At 19.0% G+C, this 17,500-nt stretch overlaps 1 protein-coding gene across 4 annotated transcripts in view; it reads right to left on the reverse strand.

Annotated features, from left to right (window-relative positions):
• The window catches only part of arhgap12b (Rho GTPase activating protein 12b), a 159,667-nt gene that overhangs the window by 1,539 nt on the left and 140,628 nt on the right, over positions 1-17,500 (reverse strand). For all 4 annotated transcript variants that reach the window (XM_061965949.2, XM_072913441.1, XM_061965946.2 and 1 more), the window contains 4 exons: positions 15,913-16,011; positions 14,776-14,853; positions 9,920-10,054; positions 9,676-9,781 (listed from right to left, as the gene is read on the reverse strand). In XM_061965949.2, coding sequence (XP_061821933.2) covers positions 9,676-9,781; positions 9,920-10,054; positions 14,776-14,853; positions 15,913-16,011 — 418 coding nt within the window. The remainder of the gene's footprint in view (positions 1-9,675; positions 9,782-9,919; positions 10,055-14,775; positions 14,854-15,912; positions 16,012-17,500) is intronic.

Consider the following 17,500-nt stretch of genomic DNA (forward strand, 5'->3'; position numbering starts at 1 on the left):
TTTAATACATTTAGTTTAGTTTTTTAATTTTAGGGGGTTTTGGTAATAAATTTAGTTAAAAAAAATACATTTAGTTTTTTTAAATACAATTATTTGCGTTATTTTGAATAAATGCAGTTTTTAGAAAACATTTAGTTGTTTTTTTAAATACATTTAGTTTAGTTTTTTAAACAAATGTAGTTTTGTTTTTAAATAAAGTTTGTTTTGTTTTTAAAATAAATTGAGTTTTGTTCTTTCAATCAATATACTTTGTTTTGTAAATACATTTAATTTTTTTTTAATGCAAATTCATCTTTGTTTTTGAATAGATTTATTTTGTTTCTTAAATAAATGTACTTTTGTTTTATAAAAAAAAATTTTAATACATTTTTGTTTTTTTAAATAAAAATTATTTTGTTTTTTACATTCATTTTGGGATTTTTTGTAAATAAATGTAGTTTTGTTATTTTGAATAAAATACATTTTTAGTGATACTTTTTTTTTTAAACGGTCATTGTTAAAATTTAGTTATTTAAAAACATTTCGTTTTTAAATACATTTATTTGCGTTATTTTAAATAAATTTAGTTTGTTTTTCAAATACATTTAGTTTAGTTTTTTTTAATACATTTAGTTTAGTTTTTTAATTTTAGGGGGTTTTGGTAATAAATTTAGTTTAAAAAAAATACATTTAGTTTTTTTAAATACAATTATTTGCATTATTTTAAATAAATGCAGTTTTTAGAATACATTTAGTTGTTTTTTTAAATACATTTAGTTTAGTTTTTTAAACAAATGTAGTTTTGTTTTTAAATAAAGTTTGTTTTGTTTTTAAAATAAATTGAGTTTTGTTCTTTCAATCAGTATACTTTGTTTTGTAAATACATTTAGTTTAGTTTTTTATGTAAATTAATCTTTGTTTTTGAATAGATTTATTTTGTTTCTTAAATAAATGTAGTTTTGTTTTATAAATTTTTTTTTTAATACATTTTTGTTTTTTTAAATAAAATTTATTTTGTTTTTTACATTCATTTTGGGATTTTTGTAAATAAATGTAGTTTTGTTATTTTGAATAAAAGACATTTTTAGTGATAATTTTTTTTTTTAAACGGTCATTGTTAAAATTTAGTTATTTAAAAACATTTCGTTTTTAAACACATTTATTTGCGTTATTTTAAATAAATGTAGTTTGCTTTTCAAATACATTTAGTTTAGTTTTTTTAATACATTTAGTTTAGTTTTTTAATTTTAGGGGGTTTTGGTAATAAATTTAGTTAAAAAAATTTTTTTTTTTTTTTTTTTTTTTACAATTGTTTGCGTTATTTTAAATAAATGCAGTTTTTAGAATACATTTAGTTGTTTTTTGTTTAAATACATTTAGTTTAGTTTTTTAAACAAATGTAGTTTTGTTTTTAAATAAAGTTTGTTTTGTTTTTAAAATAAATTGAGTTTTGTTCTTTCAATCAATATACTTTGTTTTGTAAATACATTTAGTTTTGTTTTTTATGTAAATTCATCTTTGTTTTTGAATAGATTTATTTTGTTTCTTAAATAAATGTAGTTTTGTTTTATAAATTTTTTTTATTACATTTTTGTTTTTTTAAATCAAATTTATTTTGTTTTTTACATTCATTTTGGGATTTTTTGTAAATAAATGTAGTTTTGTTATTTTGAATAAAATACATTTTTAGTGATACTTTTTTTTTAAACGGTCATTGTTAAAATTTAGTTATTTAAAAACATTTTGTTTTTAAATACATTTATTTGCGTTATTTTAAATAAATGTAGTTTGTTTTTCAAATACATTTAGTTTAGTTTTTTTAATATATTTAGTTTAGTTTTTTAATTTTAGGGGGTTTTGGTAATAAATTTAGTTGAAAAAAAAATACATTTAGTTTTTTTAAATACAATTATTTGCGTTATTTTAAATAAATGCAGTTTTTAGAATACATTTAGTTGTTTTTTTTAAATACATTTAGTTTAGTTTTTTAAACAAATGTAGTTTTGTTTTTAAATAAAGTTTGTTTTGTTTTTAAAATAAATTGAGTTTTGTTCTTTCAATCAATATACTTTGTTTTGTAAATACATTTAGTTTTGTTTTTTTATGTAAATTCTTTGTTTTTGAATAGATTTATTTTGTTTCTTAAATAAATGTAGTTTTGTTTTATAAATTTTTTTTTAATACATTTTTGTTTTTTTTAATAAAATGTATTTTGTTTTTTACATTCATTTTGAGATTTTTTGTAAATAAATGTAGTTTTGTTATTTTGAATAAAAGACATTTTTAGTGATACTTTTTTTTTTAAACGGTCATTGTTAAAATTTAGTTATTTAAAAACATTTCGTTTTTAAATACATTTATTTGCGTTATTTTAAATAAATGTGATTTGTTTTTCAAATACATTTAGTTTAGTTTTTTTTTAATACATTTAGTTTAGTTTTTTCATTTTAGGGGCTTTTGGTAATAAATTTAGTTTAAAAAAATACATTTCGTTTTTTTAAATACAATTATTTGCGTTATTTTAAATAAATGCAGTTTTTAGAATACATTTAGTTGTTTTTTTTTAAATACATTTAGTTTAGTTTTTTAAACAAGTAGTTTTGTTTTTAAATAAAGTTTGTTTTGTTTTTAAAATAAATTGAGTTTTGTTCTTTCAATCAATATACTTTGTTTTGTAAATACATTTAGTTTTGTTTTTTATGTAAATTCATCTTTGTTTTTGAATAGATTTATTTTGTTTCTTAAATAAATGTAGTTTTGTTTTATAATTATTTTTTTTAATACATTTTTGTTTTTTTAAATAAAATGTATTTTGTTTTTTACATTCATTTTGGGATTTTTTGTAAATAAATGTAGTTTTGTTATTTTGAATAAAAGACATTTTTAGTGATACTTTTTTTTTTAAACGGTCATTGTTAAAATTTAGTTATTTAAAAACATTTCGTTTTTAAATACATTTATTTGCGTTATTTTAAATAAATGTAGTTTGTTTTTCAAATACATTTAGTTTAGTTTTTTTTAATACATTTAGTTTAGTTTTTTCATTTTAGGGGGTTTTGGTAATAAATTTAGTTAAAAAAATACTTTTTTTTTTTTTTAAATACAATTATTTGCGTTATTTTAAATAAATGCAGTTTTTAGAATACATTTAGTTGTTTTTTTTAAATACATTTCGTTTAGTTTTTTTAAACAAATGTAGTTTTGTTTTTAAATAAAGTTTGTTTTGTTTTTAAAATAAATTGAGTTTTGTTCTTTTAATCAATATACTTTGTTTTGTAAGTACATTTAGTTTTGTTTTTTTATGTAAATTCATCTTTGTTTTTTAATAGATTTATTTTGTTTCTTAAATAAATGTAGTTTTGTTTTATAAATTTTTTTTAATACATTTTTGTTTTTTTAAATAACATTTATTTTGTTTTTTACATTCATTTTGGGATTTTTTGTAAATAAATATAGTTTTGTTATTTTGAATAAAAGACATTTTTAGCGATACTTTTTTTTTTAAACGGTCATTGTTAAAATTTAGTTATTTAAAAACATTTTGTTTTTAAATACAATTATTTGCGTTATTTTAAATAAATGCAGTTTTTAGAATACATTTAGTTATTTTTTTAAATACATTTAGTTTAGTTTTTTTAAACAAATGTAGTTTTGTTTTTGAATAGTTTGTTTTGTTTTTAAAATAAATTGAGTTTTGTTCTTTCAATCAATATACTTTGTTTTGTAAATACATTTAGTTTTGTTTTTTATGTAAATTCATCTTTGTTTTTGAATAGATTTATTTTGTTTCTTAAATAAATGTAGTTTTGTTTTATAAAAATTTTTTAATACATTTTTGTTTTTTTAAATAAAATGTATTTTGTTTTTTACATTCATTTTGGGATTTTTTGTAAATAAATGTAGTTTTGTTATTTTGAATAAAAGACATTTTTAGTGATACTTTTTTTTTTAAACGGTCATTGTTAAAATTTAGTTATTTAAAAACATTTCGTTTTTAAATACATTTATTTGCGTTATTTTTAATAAATGTAGTTTGTTTTTCAAATACATTTAGTTTAGTTTTTTTTAATACATTTAGTTTAGTTTTTTAATTTTAGGGGGTTTTGGTAATAAATGTATTTTAAGAAAAATACATTTCGTTTTTTTAAATACAATTATTTGCATTATTTTAAATAAATGCAGTTTTTAGGATACATTTAGTTGTTTTTTTTTCAAATACATTTAGTTTAGTTTTTTAAACAAATGTAGTTTTGTTTTTAAATAAAGTTTGTTTTGTTTTTAAAATAAATTGAGTTTTGTTCTTTCAATCAATATACTTTGTTTTGTAAATACATTTAGTTTTGTTTTTTATGCAAATTCATCTTTGTTTTTGAATAGATTTATTTTGTTTCTTAAATAAATGCATTTGTGTTTTATTACTTTTTTTTAAATAAATGTTTGTTTTTTTAAATAAAATTTATTTTGTTTTTTACATTCATTTTGGGATTTTTTGTAAATAAATATAGTTTTGTTATTTTGAATAAAAGACATTTTTAGCGATACTTTTTTTTTTAAACGGTCATTGTTAAAATAAATGTTGAATTATTCAACTATTCAAGGCTTCAATTACTTTATATTTATTAATTAGTATTTATATCACTTAATATTGAAAAATATTTCAAAGTAAAATATTTTTGGGGGAAAATGTTGCGTATTTTGGGTTTTTGTCCTTTTTTTACTTTTAGAATCAATGTTGAAATATTAACCTATTTAAGAATTCAATTACTTTATATTTATATATTATTTATATTACTTAATAATTTAAAATATTTCAAAGTAATATTTTTTGGGGGAAAATGTTGCGTCTTTTGTGTTTTTGCCATAAAAAAATTGGGTTTTGATAATACGGCAGAAAACTTTTTTTTTTTTTTTAACTTGATATATACAGATGGAACCTAAATTTGATCTCGAGATTTAAGCGTAGAATCAAAATAAATAAATAATAATTAATGATGTTTTCAAATATTACTGTAAGTATGTAAGTATGTATCTACAAAAATCTATATTTAAAAACAAAACTGAATGTATTTAAAAACAAAAGTAGATTTATTAAAAAACTAAACTAAATGTATTTAAAATAACACAAAATATATTTCAAAAACATGTATTAAAAAAATGCATTTAAAAAACAAAAGTACATTAATTTGCAAAACAATTTATTTACAAAACTGAATTTATTTGAAAAAACTAATCAATTTAAAAAAAAAATCTATATTTAAAAACAAAACAATGTATTTAAAAACAAAAGTAGATTTATTAAAAAACTAAACTAAATGTATTTAAAATAACAACAACACATTTTTAAAAACTAAATTTATTTACAAAAACATTTATTTAAAAAATGCATTTAAAAAACAAAAGAACATTAATTTGCAAAGCAATTTATTTGCAAAACTGAATTTATTTGAAAAAAAACAAATCTATTTAAGAAAAAAATCTAGATTTATTTAAAAAAACTAAATTTATCAACAAACTGTATCTACAAAAATCTATATTCAAAAACAAAACTGAATGTATTAAAAACAAAAGTACATTTATTAAAAAACTAAACTAAATGTATTCAAAATGACACTACATTTATATAAAAAATTAAATCTATTAAAAAAACAAGTCTATATTTATTTACAAAAAACATTTATTAAAAAAATTTATTTAAAAAAACAAGAAACGCATTTGAAAAACAATATATTTACAAAACTGAATTTATTTGAAAAAAACTAATCTGTTTAAGAAAAAATCTAGATTTATTAAAAAAAAAAAACCCTAAATGTATTTACAAAACAAAACTAAATTCAACAACAAAAAAAAAAAATTTATCAACAAAAATGTCTCTACAAAAATCTATATTTAAAAACAAAACTGAATGTATATTTATTAAAAAAATAAACTAAATAATATTTTTTTTTTAAAAAGCTTAATGTATTTTAAAAACAAACTACATTCATTTCCAAAACCCCCTAAAATTAATTTTTAAAATTCAACTAAATTTATTTAAAAAACAAAACTAAATATATTTAATAAAATCAAACTAAATTGATATGAAAAACACAACTAAAATTATATTTAATAAAACAAAACTGAATTGATATGAAAAACAAAACTAGATATACTTAGAAAAACTAAACTACATTTATTTAAAAAACAAATTATATATTTATAAAAAAACGACTAAATATATTTAATAAAACAAAATTAGATTTATTTACTGCATGTATGAAGGTTAATTTGTGTCTTTATTACGAAAGCTTTTTTTTGACACTGAATTTATGCAACTGCATTTTTTTGTGTTTTCATTTTGTGATTTGAATGTGTTTACATGAAAAGATGCAGAGTTTGTGAGTCAAAAGTGCAGATTGTAACATTGGAATAGAAAAGATCCGGCGAGCTGCATTGAAATGTTAATCATGTAGAATTATGTCCAGGTACATGTCACATGACTTCAAACTTGACGCCTCATTGGCTGCTTTTGAGACAGAATCCATCGCTTCACTCTTAATTTACTGGAAGTGAGTGCTTTTGAAGGAGCACATTTTTATATGCTGAATTTTTTTTGGGGGACTGAATTTTTATACACTGATTTTTTTTCCACTAAATCTTTTTACACTGAATTTTTATACACTGATTTTTGTTTACATTGAATTTTTATACACTGATTTTTTTTTTACACTGATTTTTTATACACTGAATTTTTTTACGCTGAATTTTTACACTAAATTTTTATACACACAAAATTTTCATACATTGATTTTTTTTTACACTGAAAATTTTATACTGAATTTTTATACACTGATTTTTTTTTTTACGCATAATTTTTTTTACACTGATTTTTTTTTTTACACTGGATTTTTACAGACTGATTTTTTTTACACACTGAATTTTTATACACTGATTTTTGTTTACATTGAATTTTTATATACTGATTTTTTTTTACACTGATTTTTTATACACTGAATTTTTTTACGCTGAATTTTTACACTACATTTTTATACACACTAAATTTTCATACATTGATTTTTTTTTACACTGAAAATTTTATACTGAATTTTTATACACTGATTTTTTTTTTTTACGCATAATTTTTTTTACACTGATTTCTTTTTTTACACTGGATTTTTACAGACTGATTTTTTTTACACACTGAATTTTTATACACTGATTTTTGTTTACATTGAATTTTTATATACTGATTTTTTTTTTTACACTGATTTTTTATACACTATTTTTTTACGCTGAATTTTTACACTAAATTTTTATACACACTAAATTTTCATACATTGATTTTTTTTTACACTGAAAATTTTATACTGAATTTTTATACACTGATTTATTTTTTACGCATAATTTTTTTTACACTGATTTTTTTTTTTACACTGGATTTTTACAGACTGATTTTTTTTACACACTGAATTTTATATACACTGATTTTTGTTTACATTGAATTTTTACATACTGATTTTTTTTACAGTGATTTTTTATACACTGAATTTTTTTACGCTGAATTTTTACACTAAATTTTTATACACACTAAATTTTCATACATTGATTTTTTTTTACACTGAAAATTTTATACTGAATTTTTATACACTGATTTTTTTTCCAATAAATCTTTTTACACTGAATTTTTATACACTGATTTCTTTTTACATTGAATTTTTATACACTGATTTTTTTTTACACTGAATTTTTATACACTGAATTTTTTTACGCTAAATTTTTACACTACATTTTTATACACACTAAATTTTCATACATTGATTTTTTTTTACACTGAAAATTTTATACTGAATTTTTATACACTGATTTTTTTTTTTACGCATCATTTTTTTTACACTGATTTTTTTTTTTACACTGGATTTTTACAGACTGATTTTTTTTACACACTGAATTTTTTTACGCTGAATTTTTACACTACATTTTTATACACACTAAATTTTGATACATTGATTTTTTTTACACACTGAATTTTTATACACTGATTTTTGTTTACATTGAATTTTTACATACTGATTTTTTTTTACACTGATTTTTTATACACTGAATTTTTTTACGCTGAATTTTTACACTACATTTTTATACACACTAAATTTTCATACATTGATTTTTTTTTACACTGAAAATTTTATACTGAATTTTTATACACTGATTTTTTTTTTACGCATAATTCTTTTTACACTGATTTTTTTTTTTACACTGGATTTTTACAGACTGATTTTTTTTACACACTGAATTTTTATACACTGATTTTTGTTTACATTGAATTTTTATATACTGATTTTTTTTTTACACTGATTTTTTATACACTGAATTTTTTTACGCTGAATTTTTACACTACATTTTTATACACACTAAATTTTCATACATTGATTTTTTTTACACTGAAAATTTTATACTGAATTTTTATACACTGATTTTTTTTTTACGCATAATTTTTTTACACTGATTTTGTTTTTACACTGGATTTTTACAGACTGATTTTTTTTTACACACTGATTTTTTATACACTGATTTTTGTTTACATTGAATTTTTTATATACTGATTTTTTATACACTGAATTTTTTTACGCTGAATTTTTACACTACATTTTTATACACACTAAATTTTCATACATTGATTTTTTTTTTACACTGAAAATTTTATACTGAATTTTTATACACTGATTTTTTTTTACGCATAATTTTTTTTACACTGATTTTTTTTTTACACTGGATTTTTACAGACTGATTTTTTTTACAAACTGAATATTTATACACTGATTTTTGTTTACATTGAATTTTTATATACTGATTTTTTTTTACACTGATTTTTTTATACACTGAATTTTTTTTACGCTGAATTTTTACACTACATTTTTATACACACTAAATTTTCATACATTGATTTTTTTTTACACTGAAAATTTTATACTGAATTTTTATACACTGATTTTTTTTTTACGCATAATTTTTTTTACACTGATTTTTTTTTTTACACTGGATTTTTACAGACTGATTTTTTTTTACACACTGAATTTTTATACACTGATTTTTGTTTACAATGAATTTTTATATACTGATTTTTTTTTACACTGATTTTTTATACACTGAATTTTTACACTAAATTTTTATACACACTAAATTGTCATTCATTGATTTTTTTTTTACACTGAAAATTTTATACTGAATTTTTATACACTGATTTTTTTTTATGCATAATTTTTTTTACACTGATTTTTTTTTTTACACTGGATTTTTACAGACTGATTTTTTTTACACACTGAATTTTTATACACTGATTTTTTTTTTTTACACTGAATTATTTTACACTGAAATTTTATACACTTATTTTTTATTCAAATAATTTTTTTCCGGTGAATTTGTGTACGCTAAATTTATTTCCAATGAAACTTAGCATAAATTCGATTCACAAAATTTTATTCAGTTACAAAAAATTCAGTGTCAAAAAAAAAAAAGCTTTGGTAATAAAGACACAAAGTAACTTCCACAATGTTCCGTCCATTAGATGAACGAAGATATACAGTAAAACGTAATAAATACAAAATATATTATGGTCATTTTGACCTCCAATTAGAGTCAAATGTGAGTGTTACCTGTGCAGGTAAAGTGTGATTTACCTGTGCAGGTGTTTGAAGAGGACCTACATTACAATGTGTGATTTACCTGCGCAGGTGTTTGAAGAGGACCTGCATGGTGTCCTGGTTTGCTTTTGGCAACTTCCTGATCAGATCTTTGATGGAAGTCAGTCTGATCTTGGGGTCACAACTTTCTGCAGCACAAAGACAAGAAGAAATGTCACCACCCTGTGGACACTCAATGTACTGCAAGCATCTCGCAGCAGTCTGATCCAAGACTAAGCTTAGTGCACGATGTGGATATCACAGTAGAGAGGTCAAAGGTCACGTACTGATGGCGTGGACAAAGTCGTTGAAGGAGCCGTAGGTGAAGAGAGGTTCAGGAAGTTCTCTGAAGAACATTTTTAACGCTCCTGTGGTGACGTGAATGTCCTCCCACTTACTGTCCTCCAACTCCACATTCTCATCTGGGACAGAAACATTTATTATCAATTATTCTCATATTATTACACATTCTATACACTGAGAAATATTGATTATTATTCTCGTATTATTACACATTTTACACACTGATTATACTATTTAAAAAAAAAAAAAAAAAAAAGTCTGAATGTATTTACAAAAAAGATTTGTAAAAAAACAAATTAAAAAAAAATGCATTCAACAAAACAAAAGTACAATAATTTGCAAAACAATTTATTTACAAAAAACTGAATTTGAAAAACAAAAGCAAAAAAAACTAATCTAAATGTATTCAAAATAACAAAACTACATTTATTTAAAAAACTAAATCTATTAAAAAAAACAAGTCTATATTTATTTACAAAAAACATTTATAAAAAATGTAATTTATAAAACAAAAAAATGCATTTAAAAAACAAAAGTACATTAATTTGCAAAACTGAATTTATTTGAAAAAAACCAAATCTATTTAAGAAAAAAAATCTAGATTTATTTTAAAAAAAAAACTAAATTTATTTACAAAAACATTTATTTAAAAAATGCATTTAAAAAACAAAAGTACATTAATTTGCAAACCAATTTATTTGCAAAACTGAATTTATTTGAAAAAAAAACCCAAATCTATTTAAGAAAAAAATCTAGATTTATTTTAAAAAAAAACTAAATTTATCAACAAAATGTATCTCCAAAAATCTATATTTAAAAACAAAACAATGTATTTAAAAACAAAAGTAGATTTATTTAAAAAACTAAACTAAATGTATTTAAAATAACAACACATTTTTAAAAACTAAATTTATTTAGTTATGTTTTTTAAAATGTTTTTTAAATAACATTTATTTAAAAAATGCATTTAAAAAACAAAAGTACATTAATTTGCAAAACTAAATTTATTTGAAAAAAACAAATCTACATTTATTAAAAAAAACTAAATTTATCAACAAAATGTATCTACAAAAATCTATATTTAAAAACAAAACTGAATGTATTTAAAAACAAAAGTAGATTTATTAAAAAACTAAACTAAATGTATTTGAAATAACACAAAATATATTTACAAAAACATGTATTAAAAAATGCATTTAAAAAACAAAAGTACATTAATTTGCAAAACAATGTTTTACAAAACTGAATTTATTTAAAAAAACTAATCAATTTAAAAAAAATCTAGATTTAAAAAAAAAAAAATTAATCAACAAAATGTATCTACAAAAATCTATATTTAAAAACAAAACAATGTATTTAAAAACAAAAGTAGTTATTAAAAAAACTAAACTAAATGTATCTAAAATAACAACACATTTTTAAAAACTACATTTATTTACAAAAACATTTATTTAAAAAATGCATTTAAAAAACAAAAGTACATTAATTTGCAAACCAATTTATTTGCAAAACTGAAATTATTTGAAAAAAAAACAAATCTATTTAAGAAAAAAATATAGATTTATTAAAAAAAAACTAAATTTATCAACAAAATGTATCTACAAAAATCTATATTTAAAAACAAAACTGAATGTATTTAAAAACAAAAGTACATTTATTAAAAAACTAAACTAAATGTATTTAAAATAACACAAAATATATTTACAAAAACATGTATTAAAAATGCATTTAAAAAACAAAAGTACATTAATTTGCAAAACAATTTATTTACAAAACTGAATTTATTTGAAAAAACTAATCAATTTAAAAAAAAAAATCAAGATTTAAAAAAAAATAAATTTATCAACAAAATGTATGTACAAAAATCTATATTTAAAAACAAAACAATGTATTTAAAAACAAAAGTAGATTTATTTAAAAAACTAAACTAAATGTATTTAAAATAACAACACATTTTTAAAAACTAAATTTATTTACAATAACATTTATTTAAAAAATGCATTTAAAAAACAAAAGTACATTAATTTGCAAAACTGAATTTATTTGAAAAAAACAAATCTAGATTTATTAAAAAAACCTAAATTTATCAACAAAATGTATCTACACAAATCTATATTTAAAAACAAAACTGAATGTATTTAAAAACAAAAGTAGATTTATTAAAAAACTAAACTAAATGTATTTAAAATAACACAGAATATATTTACAAAAACATGTATTAAAAAATGCATTTAAAAAACAAAAGTACATTAATTTGCAAAACTATTTATTTACAAAACTGAATTTATTTGAAAAAACTAACTAAAAAAAAAAATCTAGATTTAAAAAAAAATAAATGTATCAACAAAATGTATCTACAAAAATCTATATTTAAAAACAAAACAATGTATTTAAAAACAAAAGTAGATTGATTAAAAAAACTAAACTAAATGTATTTAAAATAACAACAACACATTTTTAAAAACTAAATTTATTTACAAAAATATTTATTTAAAAAATGTATTTAAAAAACAAAAGTACATTAATTTGCAAACCAATTTATTTGCAAAACTAAATTTATTTGGAAAAAAAAAACAAATCTATTTTTTTTTTAAAATCTAGAATTATTAAAAAAAAAAAAAAATCAACAAACTGTATCTACAAAAATCTATATTTAAAAACAAAACTGAATGTATTTAAAAACAAAAGTAGATTTATTAAAAAACTAAACTAAATGTATTTAAAATAACACAAAATTTATTTACAAAAACATGTATTAAAAAATGCATTTAAAAAACAAAAGTACATTAATTTGCAAAACTATTTATTTACAAAACTGAATTTATTTGAAAAAACTAATTTAAAAAAAAAATCTAGATTTAAAAATAAATAAATGTATCAACAAAATGTATCTACAAAAATCTATATTTAAAAACAAAACAATGTATTTAAAAACAAAAGTAGATTGATTAAAAAAACTAAACTAAATGTATTTAAAATAACAACACATTTTTAAAAACTAAATTTATTTACAAAAACATTTATTTAAAAAACAAAAGTACATTAATTTGCAAACCAATATATTTGCAAAACTGAATTTATTTGAAAAAAACAACAAATCTATTTAAGAAAAAATCTAGATGTATTTAAAAAAAAAACTAAATTTATCAACAAAATGTATCTACAAAAATCTATATTTAAAAACAAAACTGAATGTATTTAAAAACCAAAAGTAGTTTTATTAAAAAACTAAACTAAATGTATTTAAAATAACACAAAATATATTTAAAAAACATGTATTAAAAAAATGCATTTAAAAAACAAATGTACATTAATTTGCAAAACAATTTATTTACAAAACTGAATTTATTTGAAAAAACTAATCAATTTTTTTTTTTAAATCTAGATTTAAAAAAAAAAAATGTATCAACAAAATGTATCTACAAAAATCTATATTTAAAAACAAAACAATCTATTTAAAAACAAAAGTAGATTTATTAAAAAAACTAAACTAAATGTATCTAAAATAACAACACATTTTTAAAAACTAAATTTATTTACAAAAACATTTATTTAAAAAATGCATTTAAAAAACAAAAGTACATTAATTTGCAAACCAATGTATTTGCAAAACTGAATTTATTTGAAAAAAACCCAAATCTGTTGAAGAAAAAAATCTAGATTTATTAAAAAAAAACTAAATTTATCAACAAACTGTATCTACAAAAATCTATATTCAAAAACAAAACTGAATGTATTTAAAAACAAAAGTACATTTATTAAAAAACTAAACTAAATGTATTCAAAATGACACTACATTTATATAAAAAACTAAATTTATTAAAAAAACAAGTCTTTATTTATTTACAAAAAACATTTATTAAAAAAATGTATTTAAAAAAACAAGAAACGCATTTGAAAAACAAAAGTACATTAATTTACAAAACAATTTATTTACAAAACTGAATTTATTTGAAAAAAACAATCTGTTTAAGAAAAAAATCTAAAAATCTAAATGTATTTACAAAACAAAACTAAATTCAACAAAAAAAACAAAATTTATCAACAAAAATGTCTCTACAAAAATCTATATTTAAAAACAAAACTGAATGTATTTAAAAACAAAAGTATATTTATTAAAAAAATAAAGTAAATATATTTAAAAAAAAAAAAAAAGCTTAATGTATTTTAAAAACAAACTACATTCATTTCCAAACCCCCTAAAATTAATTTTTAAAATTCAACTAAATTTATTTAAAAATCAAAACTAAATATATTTAATAAAATCAAACTAAATTGATATGAAAAACAAAACTAAAATTATATTTAATAAAACAAAACTGAATTGATATGAAAAACAAAACTAAATATATTTAATAAAACAAAACTACATTTATTTAAAAAACTAATTATATATTTATAAAAAAAACGACTAAATATATTTAATAAAACAAAACTAAATTTATTGAACAAACAAAACTAAATCTATTCAAAAACAAAACTGAATTTATATATTTAAAAAAAAACTAAATGTATTTAAAAACAGAACAAAATGTATTCAAAATTACAAAACTAAATTTATTTAAAAAACTAAATTTATTTTTTTTCAAACTACATTTATTTAAAAAACAAAACTAAATGTATTTAAAAACAAACTACCGGTACATTTCCTCAAAAAATAATACTACATTTATTTTAAAAAAAATATTTATTTAAACATTTTTTTTTTACAAAAATTTGAATACAAAATAAAACGATTATTTCAAAACAAAACTAAATGTATTTAAAAGCAAAACTGAATTTACTTGAAAAATCTCAAGTAAATGTATATAAACAAAGCAAATAATAAGTATTTACATACCATGGTTGACAGCAAAGCGCAGCTTCTGAATGACGGCCAAGTTCCCGCTGACTCTGTACAAGCCATCAACACTGAGACCTGCACAACAATCATGTCATCATCATCATTATAATCATCATCATCATCATAATCATAATCATCATCATAATAATGTATGACTTATTTTTATTCCTTTCATGAGTGGGACTCTTTTGGATCCCTGAAAATGTAGTGGGATTTTTTTCAAACTGTCATTGCTAAAAACAATAATAATAAATTAAAATCAATGTTGTTATGAATTATTGACATATTTAAGACCCCAATTACATCACATCAAATATTACACTTTTTTGGGTGGAAATGTTGCATATTTATATAGTGTTTATATTATATTGTTAATATATATTTAACATGTAATTATATATTAAAATATAATACAAAAATATAAATATATCTAAAGATATATATGTATATATATATATATATATATATATATATATATATATATATATATATATATATGTATGTACAAATAAATATAACATTAAAACATAATATAATACATATATAACATACATATAATAAATAATACATAATATTATATATAATGACATATAATATTAATATAAATAATATGATTTATTATAATTCTCTATTATTTATTATATTATATATATTTACAAAGTGTTTTTGCCAAAAGTTTTCTTCAAAATTAAGGGCATAAAACAAAACAAAAATGTAATAACATGTGTATAATCGAGGGATAGATCTGAAGTTGATCTAAAGATTTAAGTGTTAAAAAAAATAAAATAATTAATACTACTTATTTTTCAAAACTTGAGGGGAGCCCTAAAGGTTATAAAAAAAAATTATTATATATATATATATATATATATATATATATACATATATATATATATATATATATACATATATATATATATATATATATATATATATATATATATATATATATATATATATATATATATATATATATATATATATATGTAGATGGCCAGGTGATATCATACCTGTGTTCTCCACATGGTTGATACAGGTGGTGACAAATGTATTCATGCAGGTGATATCGTACCTGTGTTCTCCACATGGTTGATACAGGTGGTGACAAATGTATTCATGCAGGTGATATCGTACCTGTGTTCTCCACATGGTTGATACAGGTGGTGACAAAGGTGGGCACAGAAGTGTTCTCCCGCTGACACAAGCTGCTCAGACTGCAGCCAAAAACTTGATCTGAAAAAAACAAAACAACATATACAATTATTATTATAATTATTATTGTTATTATTATGTGTTGTCTTCCACAGGTGCTACCTTTGATGTAAATAAACATATACAATTATTATCATATTTGTTGTCTTCCACATGTGCTACCTTTGATGTAAAAAAAACCCATACATGTATTATTATTATTATTATTATTTGTTGTCTTCCACAGGTGCTACCTTTGATGTAAAAAAAAACCCATACATGTATTATTATTATTATTATTATTATTATTATTATTATTTGTTGTCTTCCACAGGTGCTACCTTTGATGTAAAAAAAAACCATACATGTATTATTATTATTATTATTATTATTATTATTATTATTTATTGTCTTCCACAGGTGCTACCTTTGATGTAAAAAAAAAAACATACATTTAATATTATTATTATTGTTATTATTTGTTGTCTTCCACATGTGCTACCTTTGATGTAAAAAAAACCCATACATGTATTATTATTATTATTATTATTATTATTATTATTATTTATTGTCTTCCACAGGTGCTACCTTTGATGTAAAAAAAAAAACATACATTTAATATTATTATTATTGTTATTATTTGTTGTCTTCCACATGTGCTACCTTTGATGTAAAAAAAACCCATACATGTATTATTATTATTATTATTATTTGTTGTCTTCCACAGGTGCTACCTTTGATGTAAAAAAAAAAACATACATTTATTATTATTATTATTGTTATTATTTGTTGTCTTCCACAGGTGCTACCTTTGATGTAAAAAAACATACATGTATTATTATTATTGTTGTTAATATTTGTAGTCTTCCACAGGTGCTACCTTTGATGTAAAAAAAACCCATACATGTATTATTATTATTATTATTATTATTATTATTATTATTATTTGTTGTCTTCCACAGGTGCTACCTTTGATGTAAAAAAAAACATACATTTATTATTATTATTATTGTTATTATTTGTTGTCTTCCACAGGTGCTACCTTTGATGTAAAAAAACATACATGTATTATTATTATTGTTGTTAATATTTGTAGTCTTCCACAGGTGCTACCTTTGATGTAAAAAAACCCATACATTTATTATTATTATTATTATTATTATTATTATTATTATTTGTTGTCTTCCACAGGTGCTACCTTTGATGTAAAAAAAAACATACATTTAATATTATTATTATTGTTATTATTTGTTGTCTTCCACAGGTGCTACCTTTGATGTAAAAAAAAACATACATTTATTATTATTATTATTATTATTATTATTATTATTATTTGTTGTCTTCCACAGGTGCTACCTTTGATGTAAAAAAAAACCATACATTTAATATTATTATTATTGTTATTATTTGTTGTCTTCCACAGGTGCTACCTTTGATGTAAAAAAAAACCATACATTTATTATTATTATTATTATTATTTGTTGTCTTCCACAGGTGCTACCTTTGATGTAAAAAAAAACCCATACATGTA

This window comes from Nerophis lumbriciformis, linkage group LG07 (genome assembly GCF_033978685.3).
Source record: "Nerophis lumbriciformis linkage group LG07, RoL_Nlum_v2.1, whole genome shotgun sequence".
NCBI lineage: Eukaryota > Metazoa > Chordata > Actinopteri > Syngnathiformes > Syngnathidae > Nerophis > Nerophis lumbriciformis.